We start from the raw sequence: 25761 nt of genomic DNA, 5'->3' as shown, positions 1-25761 counted from the left end.
CCTCACTGAATTCCGGAGAACTGATGACCTGCTTAGCAGTAGAGTCGTTGGAAGGCTTAGCCTTGTATGGTCTTGTCTCTATCTTTATCCCTTACATTTTTTTGGAATTTCTACGGAAGATGAAAATACCTGGCTAGAAAAAGAGCTCTATGATGAATGGTTCTCACGTTAAAGAGGGCACCGAACTGGCAACGGGGGACGTCATGGTCTGGGCCTAAACAACTGACACAGTATGAATGGAGATCTCTGTGTGGTATTTGCTTTCCACAGGCGAGACAATCGTTAACTTTTTCGAACATTGGTTAGTGCAAGAAAAAAGGATCCCCAACGGGATACATAGCTTTAGACGTTTTCAGCTGTAATACTAACTCTGGTAGTGACCTACAGGCACACTTGCGAACTGCTTCTACTTTGGGCTCCACAGCAAGAAAAACTGATGTACTGGCGTTGGCTGCCTTCCTTTATATCACTAATGACCTGACGTCAGGCAGCAAGTGACAGCAGCCGATGCAGGAAAACACTGACTCTGGTATTCGGGCCAGCGGCTACCACAGCAGGGATAACCCACAGGTGATGACTGCAACAGTGAAACATGAAGAACATCTGCAAGATAGAATCTTTATGGCCTAAGCCAGGAAATTTAATTTCAATCTATTTTCAAAGTTAGGTGGATTGAAATTAACCTCTTCTCTTTCAGTATTCTCTGTTAAAACATATACATTTAAACAGTTACAATAGAGCATGTATATTTCTTTTTCTGTCCAGCGGGGTAGACTGTTGATACATTTTTAACACAAGCAGCTTTACAAATGCATTTTTCAACACAAACATCTGTACAAATCTGTTCGATATACAAATGACATACAATTCTTTACAAAATTCCAGCTAGCTGTGCTGGCATATGTTACACATCCACTGATCTACTTCTCCTGGCACAGCTGGCAATACCTCACATCATCACATCTCTCTCCCTTTGAAGACTCAATCTAGTTTTTCAAGTGACCCTTGAGAAACGTTGAGTGAGAGGAATGAGCCTGTCTGGAAACACACTGACCCATAAGAGATCCCATCTGCATTGGCATTGCTAACCCCACTACAGTGCTGTGTCATATGTCTGCAGCCCTAGGCTCCACCTTAGTAACTTGGCATTTTGCTGGCTGACTCAAAGTAGCCATAGATACCCTCAGACTCCTCCTGCCTCCTACTGCAAATACTTAGCACAAGTCCCTATCATGGTAAGGCTTCCTCATGTTAACATGGCACAATTTGTCCCTCTGCCTCCTGCCTAGCAATTCTACCATGTAGCTGACATCAGTGACCTTCATTACCACTTAGAGGGTCCCTCCCAAGCTGCCTGCAGCTTGTTGCATCTGACAGGAATGAGAACCATAACCTGCTGTCCCACAGCATACTGTCAGGCTGAAGCATTCCTGTCATACCAGACCTTTTTCTGCTGTTGGGCTTCTGCCAGGTTCTCCTGAGCCAGGCCCATGAGCTCCCTAAGCCTTGTCCTCACGTTTAGGACATGCACCACAACAGACTACTTTGTGGGATTCACACACACACCCTCCCACTCATAACAAAACAGATCTAAAGGCCCCCTCACCCTAGGCCCATACAGCAAGTCAAAGGGTGAAAAAAAACGTGGATTCCTGGGACACCTCTCTGTATGCAAACAGCAGATGGGGCAAATATTTGTCCTACTCTCTTTTAAACTGGTCTGCAAATGCCCACAGCATGGTCTTTAGTGTAGAGTTTAGCCTCTCCACAAGACCCTTAGTCTGGGGATGGTAGGGGGTGGTCTTTAGGTGCTTCACCCCACAGCGCTTCCACAGACAAGCCAGCAGGTCTGACATGAAATTGGCACCTCTGTCAGTCAGCATTTCTCTCGGGAAACCTACCCTGCTGAAAATATCTAACAAAGCATTTGCTACCTCCTTGCCTCAATGGAGGACAGAGCTACCACCTCAGGGTATCTAGTAGCACAATCTACTGCCACCAGGACATACTTCATCCCTGTGAAACTTGGGGTACTCCCAAGCCTCAAAATATCCATAGCTACCCTCTGAAACTGACCCTCAATCACAAGCAAAGGCATCAAAGTCGCCTTGACCTTGTCTCTTGCCTACTTTCTGGCACTGCTCACAGGTCCTGCAGTACCCTATTACATCCCTTTGCAATCCCAGGCCAATAAACGCTCTGCATAATACTTCTCTTGGGACGCTTTATGCCCATATGACTTGCAAAAGGAATGTCATTGGCTATGGCTAAAAGTGCCAGACAGTAGGCTATGGGCACTGCCAACTGTTGTATGACCATACCCTCTTATTTCTCCCTCAGGGGTCCACTCTCTATACAGTAACCTTTTGTTCCAGCATACAGATTTCCCCTTTTCCTTGAGAAACAGGTGCCTCCCTAGTTACTTCCCTCAAGCTTCTTGGTCCAGGGTTCAACAGCTGAGCTTGTCTCAACTCTATCTTTGTAACTCTTCCCAGCTCCCCTTCCCCAGGAAGTTTGGTATCCTTGGACAGTGGTGCTTCACCGGCAGCCTGGGCACTATCACTCACCTCTACCCTTGCAGTCGCTCTGTCCAGGGGAACATCAGTACCTAATAGCAGCTGTGGCTTATCATCAGGCTCCCTGCTACATGTTAGCTCCCTCCCTGAAAAAGCCACCTCACCAGCCCTAGCTTCAGGTGTGGGGTCTGTCCGGGTCTCCCCCAGGCTACCAGACCCACATGCCTGTCTCCAAGCCTGACTGCGTGTAACTGCATGCACACAAGGTACTGCATTATCAGATTCATTCCCTATCAAGACATCTGCAGGGATACCCTCAAACACACCTAATTGCTTGCTTCCTTTTCAACCCTCCCAGCTAAAGGCATTTGGAATGGGGTCCCTCCTAGAGCTCTTACTGGAGTGGACTGCCCAAGCAAGTACTGCTCCTCTTTAACCACTGCAGGCTTCACAATGGTTATGTCAAAGGCTGTCCCTCTCTTAGCAGTGGCCTGTTTCCATCCACTAAGATTGGATATAAACTCTGGTGACAGTTTGGTATCCCTGTTGTCTCCATACAGATTACCACTGGCACACTGTTATTCCCACTTGCTGGCTCCCCCACCTTGCCTCTATGGACATCTATATGATACATGTTACATTTAAAACATTTAACCTTTGATCCTGGCTGTGTACCTGAACTAGTAGCTTCCCCTGTTACTGGTGGACTCAGTTGGAGTGGTTTAGGCTGCCCACCATGGGTTCCCTTATATCCATGTATATTATATAGATGGGTATCCCCTTCCTGTGCAGTGATGCCCTGCTTGCTAAGTAGAGATCCCCCTTTTCCCCAACTCATCTGCAGTTACATTCTTAGTCTGCCAACCAGTTTCTCATGTCCTCAGGCAAAGTGCTAAGAGCTTGTTCCATCACCAAAAGGTCTGCCAGCCCTTCAAAAGTGGTGACCTGACACCCACTCACCCACCTATGAAAATAAGTGCTTAACTCAGCAATACAACAACACACACTCATTCTGTCTTGCATCTATGCTCAAAAAACTTTTTTCTGTAAGCTTCAGGTGTTAACTTAAAACATTCAAGTAAACATTTCCTTACTTTATCATAGTTTAAACAATTCAGAAACAGCAGTTACAGCTTTACCATGGAGTAAGGGGGTCAGGAACCATATTGAGATCCCTTGGTCCACATTATACTATTTACATGCTCCTTTGAATACATGAATAAAACTATCAAAATCATCACCCTCTGTAAATTGTGGAAGAAATTTACTGACCTTTATTGCTTCTGGGGTTCGGTTATTCCCTTACTTCTATGACCCTAAGAGTCTGCATCTTCCCTTCGTGTTGAAGCTGCTTCTCATTTTCTTCAACCTCCAAGTGCCGCAGTATCTCTGCTGATTTTAATTCCCAACGTTTGGCCTCCAGTTCAAGTCCATTTAACTCCAGATGGATTTTTAAGTCCATTGAGGAAAAGGTGAAATGTCCTCTTTCTGAGGGCTGCAAATCCCCATCACCAAGCTGGTTATCCTCCTGGCTGCTGGTCTGATCTGTGACTACGGCTGAAATCATTTCCTCTTTAGTCAGACCGGCATACACCAGTCCTTTGGCTTCACACACCTTGGCCATCTGCTTCGTTGTTAGCTTGTCACAATCCTCTACTGACATCTTTGCCTGCTTTCTCTGACTAAACTAAACCAACAAAAAACTAAATAAAACTGCTGTGAAGTTAAACTCTGTATGTTTACCTTGTGGCTGCTTGAGAGTGTGCCCACCTTCAGTGACAATTGCCTACAAGCTACAGAAGTTCAGTTAATATCCACACCACTGCTCACCAATATGTGACATCCCCACTCTTTCCCAGTAATCAAGGAACCTGAATCCTCACCACTGGCACTGGAGAGGGAAATTCACTTGGAACAAAAATTGATAAACCTAGTATTTCCAGATGCAGCTCTCTGCATCAAGCACAATTTCCCTTAAGAGCAAACATGGAACACACATAGTCCAGCTGCTGATTTTGCTCTCTTCCTCTCTCTCTACAGATCCCCAATAAGACTCCCCAATAGCACAGCTGGAGGGTTGCGTCTTCAGCAGAGTGTCCAAGCCAAGTCCTCCGCACCATCTGTATGAAATCAGCACTTCATATCCCTGCTCCAAGCAGCTGACACACATTTGTTGAGATTTTATATTTACACAGACACACACACAGACACACACGCACACCTGGGAAAGGCTGGCATAGATTTTCTAGCTATAACCCCTCTGCCCAGACTATAGGGTAGATACTCCCAGCAGACACACCACAGCCAGCTACTCTATGGCTCTTACAAGGGTACTCAATTAGACTGAGTGAAATTAATATAAATACAAATGGTAGTTTGACCAACAGCAAGGCTTTCAGGAGCAGCCAGAGTTGTCACCAAATATACAGAAGTACCCTCTGAGATTCAAATATTCTCTAAAGGAGCAACCATAATGAAAAGTTCAACTATATTTAATAATAAATTAGAACATGAAAATACTAAATGTAAATTTACAGTAAACACCAGAGTTTCAATCACAGGAAATATTAAAATAACACAGATGAACAGATTCACACAGATACAGAAAAACAGTACTTAACTAATCTCATTACATTTTCCTGACTAATCTAAGGAATTACTATTCCCTAGTCACTTACTAGAGCAAGGCAACATTAAGTAGGCGAGTTATCCTTTGTTGTCATGTTCCAAAAACAGAATGCATTGAGCTTTCAGTCTCACCTAGCATTAAAATATAATTTCTAGTGATGGATTACAGAATGCCATCACATACATCTGGTCATCTAACTTCTGGTTCTCATGCTACCCCCATTGGCTAGAATGCTGTCAGGATTTAGCACGTGTGTGTCAGTAATACACACACAGCCTTGCTAATATCTGCTGCAGCTCCTTGAAGTCATAAAACAATTTCAAACCTCCACCATTCCACAGTAGCAATTAGTTTACCCCAAAGAGAATGCAGAAAGCTTCCAAGTACATACTTTTTGTCTCTGGTTGCACTGAGAACTGTAAGATATAATTTTTAAGGAATAAGACAGGTAATTTAATTTCAAACTATTTTCAAAGTTAGGTGGATTGAAATTAACATCTTCTCTTCCAGTAACCTCTGTTAAAACATATACATTTAAACAGTTACAATAAAGCATGTACATTTCTTTTTCTGACCAGAAGGGCACACTGTTGGTACATTATTAACACAAGCAGCTTTACAAATACATTTTTCAACACAAGCTTCTGTACAAATCAGTTTGATATACAAACGACACAATTCTTGACAAAATTCTAACTAGCTATGCTGGTATATGTTAAACATCCACTGCCCTACTTCTCCTGACATAGCGGCAATACCTCACATCATCACAGAAATAATCACTAATGACATAGAAAACCTCCAGACAATAAAGCCACCCCAATTTGGTTTGGTCAAGGAGAGGTCATGCCTGCTCAACCTCGTGGACTTCTTTAAGAAGGTCACCAATGCAATGAGAGAGGGCAAAATGGTAAACACTCCCTAACCTGATCTAGCCGTGGCATTTGACAATACCCCACCTGAGCATTGCTGATAAACTCAAGAGGTTAGGTATGAACCCTTATGTCACCTGGTGGATAACCAGCTGGCTCACAGACAGGATCCATGAAGTTAGAACTGGGAGGCCATCTCTACAAAGAGGCCCATCACAAGCAGAGTCCCTCAAGGATCAGTCCTAGGACTGCTCCTTTTTAGCATTTACTTCTCTGAAGTCAAGGCCAATGTCAATGGTCTCTGGCTGATAAATTTGCAGAGGATTGTAAATTAGGAGTGGGTCATCAAATTCCCCACTGACACAAATGCTCTACTGAAAGGGCTAACAAAGACAAATAACTGGAGTAAGAGCCATGGACTAAAACTAAATGCCAAGAAATTTAAAATAGTATGCTTCAGGAAATCATCCACCTCTGGTAACTATCATATTGACAACACACCCTTAAGAGATGACCCAGTGATCAGGGACTTTGGGGCACACACAGACAGTAATCTAGCCTTTGACCATCACATATCTACAGTGGTGAGGAAATCATTCTATTTTGAGCAACTTATAAACAAAGGCATGGCATCTAGGTCCAAGACGTTCATTGTTCCACTGTATCTGGCACTCATCAGACCTATCATTCAGTGAGTACAATGCCCTCTTTGGTATGTACCTTACTTGGCAGATCCAACAATTTGAATATCCACAGAGGTTCCTCACTAAAAAAATAAAGAGCGCAAGTAACATGCCCTGTGAAGACCACCTCAAGGCCCTATCCACGCATTGTCTCCTACAGGCTTTTGAGGAAAGATCTATGCTGGGCATACAAGACATTGTCAGACCCCACCTTGATGGACTTCCTGCATATCCACAAAGCAAACAGCACCAGAATTACCCATTCTAAAGATTTAACCTTCCCTGTGATATAAACAGGACCTTCTGGAGAGACAGGTATGCATCCCAGAAACTATCCCTTCTCTAGAACAGGCTCCCCATCAGTGTGAATCAGAGTTCCTCCACACACAATTCAAGTGTAACTTGGACAACTGGATGGGGAACAGGAAGTTCATCCCTGGCTTGGCACCTATGTCTCAAAACCTGCAAAAACTACAGTCACTGTTGGTGACTCCCCGCTGGGTAAGAAGAACAAATCTATATTTTTTGTCTGTGAGTTGCTTAAACTAATAGAGCTGCTTTCTGTTTTACCTGCTCCATTTTGTTTAGTGTTTTACGAAATCTGCTTGGCTGGTGTTAATGTTCTATGTGAGAGACAGACACTTAAATTATCTAGGCTCCACATTTCCCATGTTTTTCATCGGTTAATTCGTTTCTTGAGTGATACTTAAATATACAGGGAATTTCTGGGTCTTTGAGAGGGTCTTCTGATAAGATCCCAAGCCTGCATAAACTATAAGCACTGTTGGTGACTCCCTTCTAGTTATTTTTCCCACCACTCTCCCATTCCTCAGTTTGCTTTTTAAACTTGGTGATTTTAAGTTGCTCACCCTTACAGCTCCTCTCTTTCAACACTGCTGTTTATACCTTGAATTATTAATTTGCCTTTCTTTTTGCTTATTTTGCCTCCCATTCTACTGATTTATTTGCTCTGAATTAATTATCTAGCTAGCTGCTGGTTAAGGTAGTGTATTTTTACACTCTAGCAAGCTCTTTTCTGTGTTTTTACAGAGGACAGTGGATTTTCCATCCATTGGCAGTGGATGGTAGCCTGGTAGATTGAGGAAATACAACAGAGACTCCAGCATATAGTTGCTGTATTGGCTGGAGGGCTTATTAATCAGCTTATCTTGCTTTTAGTGCCTTTATACATTCTGTACAACCGAGTGGCTCTTGGCTCATTTTTACAAAGCAAAGTACTTTTATTGAATAGTCGCACATTTATAAGTTGTTCAAAGTACACTTCTGTATCTATATCTTTTATGTTTGTTTGTGGTAACATTCCACTCCAGACACCCCTTTACTCTGCTTTTACATTAGGAGGATCGGAATTATTCATCAAGTGGCAGTACATGTTTGCCTGGTCTGTCTGAGTTAGGAATCATACAAAAGGGCTCTAATTATAGTTGTATTGGACAGAGTGCCCAGTCAATTTTCTGTATTCCCAGTGCTGGTATAAATTCAGCACAATTGGACTGAGCTGCTCGCTGTGCTAGTGCCTTGCACAGATGCAAACATCTGGAAACACTGCTTATTTTCATTAGAATATGAAACTGTACTACCTTGTTATAGCACCCAGGACTATTGCTGCTCAGAGCATCTGATTTAGCTCTGGGCAGCATTGCTGGTTAGGTTAGTTGCAGATTAAACCATGCAAGCACCCTTCCCTCATCAGGTTAGAAACACCCTCCATTTATATTCTTTTTAACTACATATTAGGATATACAACCATGGATGAACACTTTCCCACTATCTCTGCATCCAGCTTGGTGGACATGGGTAGCCTGAAACAATTTAACAACTGCCTTATGTACACTGTGGAGTAACAACCACTTAATTCTCGAACAGATTAATACAGCATGTGAGAGATGTAGTTACACATTAACATCAGAGACTAAACTCTCACATACAGAGACAAAAAGCAACAAACGGGTTGTTAGCAACTCACACACATATCACTCACCATACCCACAAAGGACCACACACATCGACCCACATATGCAGAGGTACTCACATGTAACTTACCCAAACCTCAAAGGCCTCTCAGACGCAGTCCTCAGAAACTCCACATGTACACAAACAAGACAATTTCTGTCACAACACAAAGCCACATCTCATTATGCCTTGACTACCAAGCCCATAAGACAAAACACTCCATGACCAAGTGTTCTAGTCATAGGAGACTCCAAACAGACAAACCTTCCAACATAACAAAAGCTACTCAGGACAAGCTAAAGTTGTTAACTGCTCAATGCTAGGAACCTCAACAAGAAACTGCACTCCTTGGAAGCTCTCCTCACCCTGGAGAATGTTGATGTCTGTTCAGTTACTGAAACGGGTCTATGCTATATATTCGAAGCTTCAAAATTTCAAACCTCATATGTTCGACAACATAAGAGCGAAACATGAAACCTCGAATATATTACAAAAAAAAAAAAAAAAAAACTTACCCCCCCCCACACTTAAATATACCAATTCTGAGACCACACTTCAGTGCAGAAAAGCTAAATTTTCCCATTTTGCATGTACAGAGCCGTTGCCTTTCACCTTCGAACTTTTCAAAGTTCGATCATATGGTGTTGACCATATGACATTCGAAATTTAAAACGTTCAGCAATTTAATAGGGACCCACTGAAACATGGTTCAAAGCCATGGAAGCTCTGCCGGAGTACATGGCTATAATGCCTTTCATACATTCCGACCACCCAATGAACATGAAAGAGCAAAAGGCAGACATGTACCTATCTACATAAAGGATAAGCACACCTCAAGGCTGGTCAAACAATATGACATGCTGGAGTTACTCCATGTCCAACTAACCATGGTAAAAATCAATTACCATACTCATTCTAGCTACAGGTCCCATACTATGAACCAGGAAACTCGTACATCATACCTGAAGTTACCGGAATTACTCAGCATCCAGCCCAATACCACACTCATGGGTGATTTTAACTACCACTCCTTTAACTGGGAGGCATACATGGCCACTAACAAGGGGGCCCAAAGACTTCTTGACTTTGTAAATTCAAATGCCCTGGAGCAGCTAGTCTGCACTCCCACTAGGGGGAACAAATATCCTACATCCGGGACTTACAAATATAGGAGAATGTTGCCCCCCAGTGTCATGTCCTCAATGGTAAGATCAGATCGCAAAGCAGTCTCCCTTGAAATAAAGATAAAACTGGTCCCGCCACCTAACCCCAAAAACTTTAAGAACTTCTCTAAGGTAAATTACCCAATATTAAGGGATGGCATAGCTAGCTTCCAAGCTCTCCTAAATGAAGAAAACACAGAAACCTATGTAGAGGCATACACAAAAGCCCTGTATGACCATATAAACAAATGCATAGAAATGGCACCAGACCGAAATAAACAAAGGTCAAAACACAAAAATAAGCCAACCTGGTGGACCCCTGGGAGGCTGTGCAACAAAAGAAAGAAAAAACTTTTGAGAAGCAAGAGGGAATGTGCACAACAGAGCAGTAAGTCCCTCATTAGTCTAAAGAAGTGAATCAGGGAACTAGTCATGTCTCTAAAAGCAGACTGAGGTAAAAATAGCCTCCAAAGCGAATGACAATCATAAGGCATTTTTCAGTTATGTCTGCAATCCTAAGGGCAACACCCAACAATGTGAGGAATTAGTTGAAGATGTCTTCTGGCTGAGTATAGGTGATGCCATAGCAAATCTGCTGGCTGACAAATTCAGCTCAAATTTCACCTCATCACCCCCAGTTCTCCCCCAAGAAATAGCCTCCACCACTCCACTGCCAATAATCACCAGAGAACAGGATGCCACTGTGCTTGCTAAAGCTAAAGACATGGCTTCAATGGGGCCTGATGATATACCAGGTCGCCTCAAACAGCTTAAATCAGGACTTATCAAGCCCTTTAATATCTCTAGTTAATATAACAGTATTTTAAAAGGAGGGGAAGCACCAACATCTTGAAAGAAACCTGTGGTGGCTGTAGTACCTAAAGACGGTAAAAAGACCCAGTAGATCCAACTTCATATAGACCCATTTCAATTTTAAATCATGATTATCAAGTGTTTATACCTATAATAGCTAAAAGAATGGCAAAGGTGTTTCCAAAATTGATATCTATGGATCAATGTGGTTTTGTGGAGGGGAGGCAAACGTTTAAAAACAATAAAACAATGATGATCCAGAGGGAAGCAAAATGTAAGAAAATACAGCTGTTGTCTGTGGGTCTTCTTGCAGAAGCATCATTCAACAGAGTGAGCCAGGATTTCATGAGTAGGGCAATGGAAGGATTATCATTCCATAATACAGTAATAAGGCTAGGAGGCGAAAATTAAAGTACCTCTCTGATTAGTGGTGTCCGAACAGCAAAATCAGGCAGAGGGGTCCTGTTTCCCTTTGTTCTTTGTCTTATATTTAGAGCCATTGGCAAAGAAAATAAGGGACTCAGAAATTCATGGATATAATTGGTATTGTAATCAAGAAAGGTTGGCTTTATTTGCAGATGATATTATTTTGCACCTAAAAAAACACAAAAGGACATCTCAATGTAGTGGAACATTTTGAGACGGTTTCAAGTCTTTTCAGTATATAAAATTAATGAAAATAAAACAAAGGCTACAGCTGTACTTTATGTATATCCACGCATGAATTGCTTCAGCAATACCCATATTTATAGGGATATGATAAAACGAAGTACTAAGGAATATATATTAAAAAGTATTCTGTTATAGCAGCTAAGAATATGTGGGAAGAGACTAAACAAAAGATAATACAAAAACTGAGAAACTGTAAGCTCTTATTTATGGATATGGAGAGCAAAATACAAACAGTGAAAATGTTTTAGTCCCTTCAGCTATATACAGGTCAGGCACATTTTTATCAACTAGAGAAGTTGTAGACAATAATTAATAAAAAGACTTGAAGGAATTTATCTAAGAGGGGAAGAAGGCAGCGGTCAAGTGGGATAAGTAGATCCTTCCAACAGAACAAGGTGATTTAAGATTACCTGATTTGAAGGGATATTTTTGAACTATACAGTTCAGGCTCATATACGCAAACAAGCAGAAAGCTACAATTCAAAGTGGAAAGGGATAAAGATGAAACAAGGGAAATTCAAGAAATAAGGATAGAGTGAGATTTTGGATGCGGATCCTTAAGGAGAATAACAGCCATACAGAATATTTTATTCATAAAATAGGAAAAAGTACCCTAAGAACGAAGCCAGCACGAGAATGAGAAAGGAGATTCTGCCGATAAGGATGAATGCATTTAGGTTCATAGGTGTGCACCACGGTAATGGCCCTGGAGCCTTTACAGGCCTTGCCCATAGAAGTGCCCTGGCATTGTGCCGCCCGACATTAGTTCCCAGTACCTCTATCAAGTACAGCCACTGGAGTGATCCCTGGGGTGAACTTTTTATTTCCCATCCACGCATCAAGATCTCTCTTGAAGACGGCCAGTGAGGTGCTCTGCTTGACATGTATGGGAAGTCTATTCCAGGGCATGGGCAGTCTCTGGGTAATGAACCTGTCCCTTCAGCTTGTTCTGTTGATTGTGGTAATGAGGTTGAGGTCTCTGGAGTGTGTGGTGCGGAGGGATTGGGATTTCTTTAGATGTAGCATTCTAACAGAGCTGGGTCAGACATGGCTTTGTAAGTCGAGCAGAGATCGCCTCTTAGAAGATGATACGAGACAGAGAATACCTGAAGTTTTTTTGAGTCTGTCCATGTAGGACATGTTTAAGGCCTAGGATCCTCTTTGTGAGGTAGTTTTTAGGCCTTTCCAGCTGTTACATGTGTCTAGTGAGGTACATGCCAAATGGGGCATTATACTCGATGGTTGGCCTAATGAGGGAAGAGTAGAGAGAGATGATGACCTCTTTCTTCCTGGATGCAAAATCCTTGGTAATGAGATGTGCCATAGGGGTACAAAGAATATGTAAGAGGGGCTGGAATTTACTAGATTAAACTGACAAAGGAACCAAGTTATTGGGAGCAAATAACTAGACAGGAAAAGATAATAAAATGGGAAGAGGCCAAGAAGACATTTAGACTGCAGGCTAGAGATGGCCTTCTTTACCAGGGATTGATATCAGAGTATAGGCAAAGAGAAAGGGATAGGGGATCCTAAGTAAAAGATCTGCTTTGGTAGAGTTTTTAGTTGAAGTTAGAACAGATGCTGTTAAAAAAAGAATAATTAGTAGGGCGTATAAAATACTGCAGGATAACTATAGAAATCAATAAGGAGAAGTTAGAAAAGACTGACAGGAGAGATTGGATAAGCAATTTGGGGGCAGCACACTGGCACAGAAGAGAGCGTTGTTGTCTCACAGCAAGAGGTTTCCTGGTTCGATTCTATGCTAGGGTGCTTTTGTGCAGAGTGTGCACGTCTTCCCTGTGTTCAAGTGGGTTTCCTCTGGGTGCTGTAGCTTCCTCCCACATTTCGATGGTATGTAGTATATGAAATGGACACTCAAAGTGGTCACAAGTGTGTGGAATGGAGGTACAGCCATTGTAAGACTAGCCACCCAGTGGATGGATGGACTGGATAAGCAATTTACAGGCAACAACAGGAGGACATATGTATGGCTCCCAAGTATGCAACATAGTCTAGAAGATTTAGGATAGTAACTTGGGGAAGTATATGCAGAGGTATTTTTATACCAAAAAAAATGTCCATGTGTAGATGGCAAATGTTGGAGTTTGATGGGGAAGAAACTGATAAGTGGAAACATATCTTTTGGAAGTGTTGCGAGCTGGCAGACATCAAAACTTCCTTACAGAGTAACGCGGTCAGAAATATTGGGTAAGCAAATGAGCCTAAGTAAGTAAATTATTATTTTGGCTGGGACACATGATATGAATTGCCTAGGCATATTAAGGTTTTGTTAAGTTAAATTCTGGTGACTGCCAAAAAAAGCAATTATCAGAAATGGAAATCAAAGTCTAAATCGACAGCATGTGTAGTACTGAATATTGTAACAGAGATAAAAGAATTGGAAGAGGGATCTTTAGAAAAAGATAGGAGCAAATTACATATAAATAAAGGGAAACTGTGACAATATATGCAGAATAATGATCTGTACAAGTGAGGTTTAAGGGAAGGCGAAAAGTAAGCAATTTATGTAATGCTTGACTGATGATAGTTCTACAACATAACATACGTGATGTATAATGTACATTAACTGGGAACAAGTTAATATGTTTATTTTTTATATAAATGTATATTTGTCTGGGTGAGTGGTGAAATGAGAAAGGACTCTTGCAACATAATCTAGGAGATGAAAAAGAGCATATTTTGATATCACCCTTAATTTCACCAAAACCAGGCAGACAGAAAGGATTTGCCTGACATCTGGAATGAAGTGAGAAAAAGAACTTCACAGATGTCCAAGTGGCAAATTAAAAACAAAACAGAATGAATGATAGCTGGTTACAACTTGGCCTGCTTAATCTCAATATGAGAAAACAGGCAAAGGGTTAAATCCGTTGTCCCAACTGGACTAACAATAAAGGGCAAGAAGTACAGGCTAGAAAAATAGAAAAATTCATCTCACAGTTCCAGTACTTTAAATGGTTTACCAGAAAATTAAAACTGATTCATCTTGTTTTGCCAAAGCAGCACATAATTAAAGAATTACAAAAAAACAGTACTTAATGCTACCAATTTGATGGGACTTACCTGAATTCTTTTGGATACTGTTTTACAAGCCACTCCACATCAATACAATAATTAAACTGCAAAACAGGAAAAGAAGATTCTAAACAAATGCCATGAATATATTTACAAAGTAAAATTGTATTACTTTTTGTCATAATTCTCTACGAGAATTCTCTGATAACGACAAAGAATGAAGGAGCAAATTACACAGAAACAAACTGAATTTTACAGGAACAATACAAGCAGCAAAATGTTCAGGAGGAGTAACATTTAAGGGAAGGCGGTATTTGAGCAGTTTACATAATGTTGGACTGAATGATAAAATATGTCTAATACATAAAACTAAGGAAACATGTAAAATGGCTCATCATCTTTTTGACCATTGTATATCTGCCTATGTCATTATCTAAATATGTGAATTTAATAAAGGCATTTATATCACACTCCTACACATGTGATAAAGACTGCCACATAACAGCACATGCCCCTAAACAAATCAAGACATAAGCTCTAACGAATGCAACTGAAAAGGATGCATAAACAATTTGGCTAGTAAAGATGCTGAAACAAAACTAATACATTTATTCTTTTGTTAGTCTTCACACTCTCAACTCCTTGGTGACCCAATAGTCAAGCAATATTTGACCTGAGGAAGGAGGCATGGGTCAGTAATCCTTGATGGAGAACAGGAAGTAATCTAGTCTTCTCTGGCAAAGAGACACTGCTGCATTTTAGATAGTTAAAATGTGAATCTCATTCAATATCATCTGTGTAGAGGGACCTAATATGACAAATGCACACCTCTCAACATGACACAAAGTACAGTTGTGTAACTTGCACTTACCAGTGACAACAGATGCTCGAATTCCTCACTGCTGCAGTAACCCTTGGCTATTTGGGTTGTATTATGCTCAAAATTCAATTGTCCAGTCTTCAAAAAGCTCTGGGTTCCTTCCACACCTACACTCTGGCTGATGACTGACTATCCCCCTTGGAGAGAAACCAGAAGTCAACTTCATGAGTTTCTTGTCCAAACAACAAGAGAAAATTTACTCATCCTGAAATCCCCCCAAAATATGAACATATAATATTTTACCCAATGGCTAACTATATATAGCAGAAGACGGATGGATGGTGACTGTGGGTACTGCAGCAGTCAGGAATTTGAACATCTGTTGTTATGGTACGTGCAACCTGCAAAAATGTACAATGTTCATCATTCTCACTGTTATAGTGGCCTTTGGATATTTGGGTCGATTACCAAAGTTTACCCAATCCAAGAGGAGGAAGGGTAAAGATAAGGGTTCAGGAGCCCCTGGAGAATGGTCCTAGCAAAGACGGTTCTGCAACTGGAAAAGGAATCCAGTATGGAATTTTCTGTAAACATATGTACAGAGGACAATGCAGTTGCCTCTAGAATGTTTCTACAGTCCATCCCTTTCCAATATGCAATCAAAGAAAATAAATCTCTATTAGAATGTGCCTTAATCCTGACTGGAATTTTTTTACAATAGTGGGAATAACAAGAAATGATACAGTAATGAACAACCAAATGGAACTGTTTGAATTAACATAATTTTCCCGTTTCCAATCCCAGTTAGGAATTTCACAGTTGTACAGCTTTTCTAAAGGACTTAGTATTGATAATACCCGAGTTGCAAATGTATTACCAGAGTTAAAGAATCTATTCTCACAGTCATTCAAGTTTTGAAAGCAACAAGGAGCTAGATAGCTAGATTCAAGGTACACAGAGTAGCAAGAGCACACATGGGGATTTTTTTTTCTAGAGATAACCCTGTGTGTGTGTGGAAAAGCAAGAGTTAGCTCACCATGAAGAGATGCAACCCAGATACTCTCTTCCAGATGTCAGAGCAATAAACTAGTTAGCCTACAAAAAATTAGCCAAATACAGCCAGAATAAGTTCAGACATATGCAGTTAAAAAAAGAATAATTAGTAGGGCATATAAAACATTATACAACTATAAGAATCAAATCAGAGGAGGTTAGAAAGGAATAGGAAGAAAGATTGGATAAGCAATTCATAAAGAAACAATGGGGGGGATACATGTATACCTCCCAAGTATGCAACAAAATCTAGAAGATGTAGGATCTTTGCCTGGAAGTGTTTAAATAGGTATTTCTATACCTCAAATAGACTCAAAAGAATTTTTCTTCAAGTGGATAGCAAATGTCAGAAGTGTGACAGGGAAGAAAGAGGCAGTTGGGAACATATCTTTTGGAAATGTAATGAGTTGGCTGACTTTAAAGATTCCCTGTGGCCCGCTCTGTCGGGGATGCTGGGTGAGCAGAATGGATTGACTGGGAAGATGATTTTTTTGAGCTATGATACAGAATTACCTAGACATAGTAAAGCCTTGCTGAGACTAATTATGGTGGCTGCCAAAAAAGCAATTACTAGAAAATGGAAAACAAGTCTAAACCAACTTTATGAGAAGTAGTGAATACAGTAACTGGAATTGTGATCTTTAGAAAAGGGAAGGAGCAAACTACATAGGAAAAATGGAAATGTGGGAACAACATATGCAGAGAAGGAACAAGGTTTAAAAGAGGTCAGGATTTGAATGAGGTGTATAATGTTTAACTGGTAATGAGTGGTTAGATTATAGGTGATGCATAATGTTTGTAGCTACAGTTGTTTCAATGGTGTCTATGATGCATACTGTTTGCAACTAAAGTGGTGTCAATGTTTGTTTTTCATTTATATAAATGTGAGATTATGTCATATGTGATAATTTAATACAGATGTGTTTTATTAAAAAAAAATAACTTCAGACATAGACAGAAAAGTAAAAATCCCAATTAAATGTCACCCAAACAGCTGGTGACTTTATATATCTACAGAACAAGCTCTTTGTAAAACAGTTTGAACTAAGTCTGTAACAAAGAGGAGGCTCCAGAGGCAGGCATGTTGAACTGGCTGATAACTACCCCTTGCCAAAGAAGTAAACAGGTCACAGGATAGTAACTCACACAAATTATTGATAACCACAGATATTAATCCTGGTTAGGGCCCTGGTTTGATATTGGAATGTATCAAACTCCTCCTGAACTGTGTGAGTAGATCCAACCTGCAAGGAAGCTTGTGGTAACTGCCCCTGGCCAGTTCCATAAGACGGCAGAACTAATGTTGCCTAGAATAGAAGGGAGTCAACACAATTTCTGGACAGTCCTTCTGAATCTTCAGAATGATCCTAGATATCAGTGAAAATGGATACAGGATCATTCCCAATCAGGGGAAGGAAAATGCTTCCATTTTAAAGGCCTGCCTACAAGAAGACCTGGAGCAAAATTTAATCAGTTGTGTTTTTTGAAAGAAAGCAAACAGATCTATTTTAGGTGTTCCCCACAACTGGATACATTCCTGGAAAAAAACTCATTCAATTTCCATTCGTGAGGGCCTGATCTGGTCCTGCTCAGCTTGTCTGCAACTAAATTTTGCTCTGATGGTATACTAAGATGCTTGGAGAGTTGCACAGTGCTATATAGCAAAGTCCCAAGCTATCATAGCCAGCTTGCACATGGGGTAAGACCTGGTGCTCCCTGCTTGTTTATGAACCACATCACTGTGGTATTCTATATAATCATCTGTAATGGTCTCGGGGACCAAAAGTCATGAAGAAATTCCCCAGTATGCATCACAGTTAATATCTCTGACATTTATGTGCTTTGGTCTGCCTGAAATGTCCCACAGGTCTTGTGCTTTTACCTTCAAATACAACCCCCCCCCCCAAACAAAATATAAGGCATCTTATTGCCTCCACCAATGCATTTTTTTTCGTAATAAAAACAAAAACTGGAATCTGAAAATCCCATAGGATACAAAAGTTGGGTCCACATTTTTTTAATCCACTGAATTTTTTCTTCGCTATAACCTGGTAAGAGGAATCATGAGAATCACAGAAGCCATGAACCCTAGAGAAGACAAGGAAAGACAAGACAAGGAAAGTTTTCAGATACAAATTTACCTTTTGCTATATTAGAAATGCTTTTAAATAGCTGTATCTAGAAGGCCTAAAAGTACAATCTTGAGTGATGGAGTCAAGGAAGACTTTTGAACATTTATCTGGCAATGAGTAAAGAAATCCATATTAAGGACTACTGACATCTGGCAAAAAAACTCTGCCAAGATCAGTAAGTCATCTAACTAAGGAAATATGTGAATGCCTTTTAGTCTGCAATAAGCTATACATGGAGCTAGACATTTTGTAAACACCCTCTTTGCCAGTTTTCACATTTTCTACCACTAATTCAAGATCTGTTGCTCTGGGTACTATTCAGCTAATTCCTTCTTGCCAGAAGAGCAAGTGTGTTTCTATTCCAGGATGTTTTTAATTCCCAGGAAGGAGGGGTTCTCGGAGACCCTTTCTAGAGTGCTTCTTTTTCAATACTTTTCTGAAGGTTACCTCATTCAAAATGTTAACTCTTCTCTATTTCCACTGGTTCTACCTCAGGCCTTTCGGGTTTCTCTAGATTTGAAGGATGCTTATCTCTATATTCCTATTCATCATCTTTTCAGGAAGTACTTACAGTTCTATGCATCTTCCTTACATTATCAGTTCTCTGCTTTGCCATTTGGTCTTTCTACAGCCCCAAGGATATTTACCAAATGTCTACCCCGTCATAGCCTTTTGCAGACTTCATGGTGTTGAAATATTTCCTTACCCGGACAGCCTTCTCGTTTAATCTCCTTTTCAGCAGGCTCTTCTGCAGAACTTGGAATTCACAATGCTCCTGCTTTGCAGTGTAGGCTTCACTCTAAATCTAAAAATGTCAGTTCTGATGTCTTTGTGGGACCAAGTTTTCTTGGGTTGCAGAACTCAAACTCTTACTATGACAGCTTTTCTTCCTCCTTCCAAGGGACTATCTTTCACAGCGTTCTTTATGTACCTTCTTCTTTTGCAACAGACCTCAACAAAGGAGTTTCTAGGTGGCCTGGGTTCATGGCATCTGTCAGGAAAGGAGATACTGCCAGCCCAGCTATCTGGAATTTTGTAATAATCATGTCATTTGTGAATATCACCATAATTCATATGCTCCTGTTACAAATGTATTACAACTGTATGTCATACAAGATGGTTTGTACAGATGTGTGCTAAAGAGGTATTTTATAAAGTGCTGTTTAAAAATGGATCCACAGCATGCCTGCTGGAAGGAAATATAAATGTACATACACTATTGTAACTTTTGAATGTACATATTTTAACAGTGACAACAGGAACACGAGATTAACTTCAGAAAAATAGCTGCAATTAAATTACTTTATGGCAGCAAGGAGGCAATGTCTAAAACTAGGGAACTTTCTGCATTGTCTTGCAAGTGTTTGATTGTTTTATGACTTCCAGCAAGTACCAAGATTTTAGGAAAAACCCATATGTATGTATTTTCACAGGTAGATGCTAAATGCTACCAGCTACATCAATGGTTGTTTTTTATCTGGGATAGAAATTTGAGATATTAATTTGGGAAGTCTCTTAGTGAGAGACAGTATTTTGCCTTTGACTTGACAACATCAAGATTCACTCACATCATCTGTCTTGCGGCTCTAATTAAGTACTAGGGTACATCATAATTCTCTCAGATTCAGTCAGGAATATAGAAAATCTTAGCTTAGATATGTTTCTTAATTTATTTGAGACTATCCTGTAATGTTGTTTTAAATATTTTCTGTGTTTTTTTTCCCCAAACATCTTTATAAAATTTATACATATGACAAAGACAATCTTACATTTATATAAATGAAAAACATGCATATATCACTTTAGTTACAAACAAGTTACATCAGAGACACCAACTGAAACAACTATAGTTGTAAACATTATACATAACTTATAAACCTTCTAGTCATTGTCAGTTAAGTATTATATAGCTCATGCAAATCCCTGCCTCTTAAATCTCATTCCTTCTCTGCAATATTTTCTGCGATTGTGAACTCTGATATCACTGTACATATATATAATGCGTATTTTCTTGTTCTTTAAATATTTACTATTAAATATATTTAAGCATTACATTGTGGCTGATCATTGAGAGACATATTTAAGTTTTGAGAGTAGATGCATATTTATTTGGGGGACACTGTGTAGGCCACCCCTAACAGCCTTTCTAATGATCAAACTACCATTTGTATTGATAGTAACATTACACAGTAAGACTGGACATCCTTTGTTAAGGGCATTAAAGTAGCTGAAAAGAGGTGGCAGTAATAACAAACTTATAGTCTGGCCAGAAGGGGGCATAGCTAGTAAACCTGTGCCATCCTTTCCCGTGTGTGTGTGTGTGTGTGTGTGTGTGTGTGTGTGTGTGTGTGTATGTGTGTGTATGTGTGTGTGTGTATGTGTGCGCGTGTGTGCGTGTGTTAACTCTTCAAAAAAGTGTGCGTTTCAGCTACTTGGGAAGGGACACAAAGCACTGGTTGGACAGAGAGAGTGTTGAAGTCTTGGCTTGGCCACTCAGCTGAGATCTCAGCTCTATAGCTGTGCCAGTGAGGAGTCTTACTGGGAATCTGGAGAAATAGGGAGAAACCAGACCTGGACTGACTGTGGTCTCTGTGTACTCTTAAAGGAAATTGCACTTGATGCAGAGGTGCATCTGGAAATACTGCGTGTGTATACCTCTCACCCTCCCAATGCATGTCCCGCACTGGTGCTAGTGGTGAGGATTGAGGCTCCTTGATTATTGGGCCAGAGGCGGGACGTCACAGCATCCACTATCCCTATGGTTTCATTTTCCAAACACCATATGAGGAAGTTTCATGGGTATCCGAAGACAATTTGTCTACAGCACGGTCAAACACTGGACTTACGAATTCCTCCCCTGTCTTGCCAAAGGAATGAACTTCTTTGGTGGATCAACCAGATATCTCTAAATCCAAGTATTTCTTTTCTGGTTCTTCCTCCCAATCAGGGGGTATTTACAGATGCTTCAGACGTAGCCTGAGGAGCTTGTCTAACTGCATCAGGGTTTAGGGAGTTTGGTCTCTTCAAGAGATGAAAGAGCAGGTCACTGTCAAGGAAATAAAGGCTTTGATCCTGGCTCTTCACAGTCTACATTACCTCTCGTCTTCAGGGCACTCAGGGTCTTTACAGATAACACCACAGTTATATGTACATAAACAAGTGGGGACAAAGTTATTACCATCTTTGCAGACTAGCCCTCATAGCTTGAGACACTGCCATTCATCATCTGCTGATTCTTTATTTATTTAATTATTTATTGCATTTGTTAACCAGAAAGTCCACTGGGCCTGGAATAAGCCCATTTTCAGTGGAGGCCCGGGGAGAAAAGCTCTACAAAATTACATACAAATAAATATTAATACACCTCATGGAAAAGTTCACAAAATTACTTATAAAGAATGTACTGATTCACATAGCAGAGGACATCAGGCACTACTATTACATTGAATGAAACTAATAAAACAATAGTGAAAAAAGTTACAATCCTAGAAAAGTAGAAGTAATAAATGGCATATGTTCACATAACACATGAATGAAAAATAAATCTACAAGGTTCGTAGTGTGCATTCAAATAATTCTTGAATGTAGTATATCTGCTAGGCTAATTGCCATGGGGAGTTGAGTATAGTGCAAGAGATCATAGGAGATTAAAAGGGCTGGAGAGGGTAAGGACAGTTTAAAGTGACAGGAGCGCAGAAAGTAGGCAGAGTGAAGGGAAGAAAGTGATAGTGAGAGGTATAACACTGGGGAGGGAAATCAGGAGTTGGGGTTGTGTGTTCAGGCAGTCTATACTCCGTCAGAAAATAATGCAGTGGCAGACACTTTAAGCATATCCAGAGCAGATCATCACAAATGGATGATACAGAGACAAGTTTTCCTGGGCACTGTTCCTCAGTTGAGTACTCCTCGGGTGGATTTGCCTCCCATCAGAACACAAAATTCACTAAGTTCTGTTCCAGAGTGCCAAGTCCTCTATCTTTAAACTGGGCACCTTGTCTTTCACTTGAATTGGGATGTTCCTGTATGTATTTCCCAGTCTTCCTTTGTTGTCAAAGGTCTCAAGATTATGTTGGACAGGCACAAAATCTTATTAGCGACTCCCTTTTGACCCAGACAGATTTGGTTTACCTTTTTCCACCTGGCCTGTGGTAATCATCACAAGTGACCCCCAGGATGAACCTTCTCACACAGAACAAGGACTTTCTAATTCACCCTCATCTTCTCACCCTACAATTGACTGGTGATAGGGTTTTGATTCCTTTTAAGCACAATTTTGCTAATGATGTGCTTCAGGTTTTGCAGGAGTCAAGAAAATCCACTGCTAGAAAATCGTATGCAGCCAAGTGGAAAAGATTTCCTTAATGGTGTCACAACACTGAAGAGACCCCTCGTTTGGTGGGTATTCGTACTGTTCTTTCCTATTGGTGGGAGTTGCTCAATTCCGGTCTGACGTAGTCTTCTGTTAAAGCTCATCTATCAGCCATCTCTGCCTGTCTGCCTCTGGCTCCACCACTTTCTTCTAGAATTGAGGTCTAACAGTTTCTAAAAAGCATCCTTCATAACAGGCCTCCAAGAAAAACAATTTCTCCATCTTGGGACCTGAACTATGTCCTTGAAAAACTGACAACCACCTTTTGAACCAGCAGCAACTTCTACTTTGATATTTTGCATCTAGAAAACTGTCTTATTGGTGGCTTTGACTTCTGTCACAATAGTTTCTGAACTTCAGGCTTTTATGACTGCTCCTCCTTTTGTAGTTTGTCACAGAGACATGATATATCCAAGAACCAATCCTACATTTATGCCTAAAATGGATGGTGTATCTTTGAATCAAACTTTCCATACTCACTTTTAATTTGAGGCAAGGAAGAAGGGAGTGGATATGACCTGGATAAGATGAAAGTTATTAGAACATTTTAGCAGCATTTTGTTTCTTTTCATGATAAGAAATTAGGTTTGGCTGCTTCTAAGCAAACCTTTTCTTCTTGGATCTCTAAAGCTATTTTATCTGGTCACTCTTTTCATGGAACTAGCAGTCTTCTGTTTAAGCTCATTCTACTGCGGCAGTTGCCTCTTCTGGAGTTTTTTTTTTTTTTTTTTTTAAGGTCTTGATGTGATGTCCGTTCTGAAAGCTGCTACTTGGTCCTCTGTGCATATTTTGCCATGCACTATAAGTTGGATGCATTTGCTAGGTTCATCCTCCATATCTTTGGAGGGTTCCTCATCTCCTTCCTCCTCTTCCCATTCTTTACAGTAGCTTTAGTAGTCTCTCTGCATAGTAAGGAAAAAGTACAGTTTTGTACCTACCATAAATGTAGATGTTAGAGTGTTCACCCTGCTGCAGTCATCACACTTGGGTTATCCTGTCGTCAGGCGGTCCCGCAGTCGGCCGGATTTCCAAAGTCTTGGTCTAACGTCGGTTGCTGTCGCCTCATCCCTGACGTCAGTGTGCCAGGGGTACATATAATGCAACCGACGCCATTTTCTTCAGTTTTTCTTGCCCCAGATGTCAGGTGCCCCCAAAAAGGTGATCCAAATTAGTACCAAATGGTGTGAACACTGTACAAACACAAAACCCCTTCAGCTATAAGCAAATACATCAGTAAGGCATAGCAGAGATTTAGCCAGTAGATCAGAGGGGTTGGAGGGAGGGTAACCTGGACTGCAGCAGGATGAACACTCGAACATCTACATTTATGGTAGGTACAAAACTGTACTATGTTCATCGTGTTACCCTGCTGCAGTCATCACACTTGGGTTGAGCCCCAAAGCTAAGGTAGGGTGGAGGTATCAGAGGGTTAGTGGAGGCAATGAGGCCCTGCAGAACTGCAGTGGTGAAGCCCGCCCTGGACTTAGAATAAAGAGGTAAGTGATAGTGTTTGGTGAAGGTGTGTACAGAACTCCAAGTTGCAGCTTCTAAAATTTCCTTGGTAGGAACCCTCCTGAGAAAGGCTGTAGAGATAGCTGTTGCCCTGGTAGAGTGGGATCTAATGGTAGGAGGAACTGGTTTCCCATGATAGGTATAACAGAATCGTATGCAACGGCCTATCCATTTAGAAATGGTTTGCTTGGATATGGCCCTCCCTTGAGAAGCTGTAGCATAGGAAACAAAGAGCTGGTCAGTCTTTCTGAAAGCCTTAGTTTTATCCAAGTAGTAACGAAGCTGCCTGTGAATGTCCAAGGAATGCAGGAGTCTCTCACCTTTGTTCTGTGGATTGGGGAAGAAAGTGGGTAGGTGGATGGTTTGATTTAAAGCTACACTGGAAACCACCTTAGGCATGAAGGAAGGATTAGTTCATAGAAAAACTCTGTCTTGATGAAAAATGAGGAAAGGTTCCACTGCCGCAAGTGCCTGTAATTCTGAGACTCTCCTAGCAGAAGTTATTGCCAGGAGCAGGGCAGTCTTCCAAGATAGGAACTGAAGGTCTGCAGAAAAAGCTGGTTCAAAGGGAGGTAGCATTAGTTTTTCCAGAACAAAGTTGAGGTCCCATGTTTGGTATAGGAGCTCTTCTAGGTGGTCTAATGTTTTTTGCCCCTCTGAGGAACTGCCTTAGAAGAGGATTTGAAAATAAAGGTGGATTCGTGTCGTAGTGAGCTGAAATAGCTGAAGCCTGGATTTTAATTGAGGAGAAGGAAAGTCCTTTATGCAACATCTCAGCTAAATACTGCAGAATGTGAGGCATATGAGGCTGAGTTGTGTCTTGGCCTTTAGCTTGGTTCCAAGCAGAAAACCTTTTTCCATTTGCTATGAGAATCAGTCGAGGTTTCTCCTTTATGACCTTCAAAAGAACCTTTGTGAGAAGAGGTAATGGAGGAAAGGCATATGCTGTCAGGTTTTTCCAACTGAAGGAGAGAGTGTCCACCTTCCAAGCTTGATGGTGGAATGTCCTTGTACAAAATTTTGTCAGTTGGTAGTTTTGAGGACTGGCAAACAGGTCTATATTTGGTAGGCTCCATCTTTGAGTTATCATTGTAAATATTTGTGGGTCTAGTTTCCACTCGTGGGAATCTTTGATGATTCTGCTTAGGTCGTCTGCCAATGTGTTTTTCTGTCCTGGCAGGAATTGAGCTTGTAACTGGACTTGGTAGGCCAGAGCTTTGTTCCATAAGATTATTGCTTGCCTGCAAAGAGGGTAAGAATGTGTGCCCCCTTGTTTGTTTATGTACCACATTACTGTGGTGTTGTCCGTCTGTACTGCAAGTTGTCCTGGCTGTAGTAGATCCTTGAAGGCCGTCAGAGCTTTCTGTACAGCTAGCATCTCTTTTTGGTTTATGTGCAGTTTTCTTTGTTCTGCAGTCCATAGGCCTTGAATGCATTGCCCTGCCATGTGTGCCCCCCAGGCATAGTCTGAAGCATCTGTTGTGATAGTTTGCCTGGTTGGGGGCAAGGTGAAAGGC

The 25761-nt window shown here is 40.9% G+C and overlaps 1 protein-coding gene across 3 annotated transcripts in view; it reads right to left on the bottom strand.

The window, feature by feature from the left end:
* The window catches only part of TDP1 (tyrosyl-DNA phosphodiesterase 1), a 2057997-nt gene that overhangs the window by 1729279 nt on the left and 302957 nt on the right, over window positions 1-25761 (bottom strand). For all 3 annotated transcript variants that reach the window (XM_044074699.1, XM_044074698.1, XM_044074697.1), the window contains one exon: window positions 14407-14462. In XM_044074699.1, coding sequence (XP_043930634.1) covers window positions 14407-14462 — 56 coding nt within the window. The remainder of the gene's footprint in view (window positions 1-14406; window positions 14463-25761) is intronic.

The sequence above is a fragment of the Protopterus annectens genome, chromosome 6.part0 (genome assembly GCF_019279795.1).
Source record: "Protopterus annectens isolate FY-2018-M chromosome 6.part0, PAN1.0, whole genome shotgun sequence".
Lineage (NCBI taxonomy): Eukaryota > Metazoa > Chordata > Ceratodontiformes > Protopteridae > Protopterus > Protopterus annectens.
This window is presented reverse-complemented; position numbering and strand designations above follow the sequence as displayed.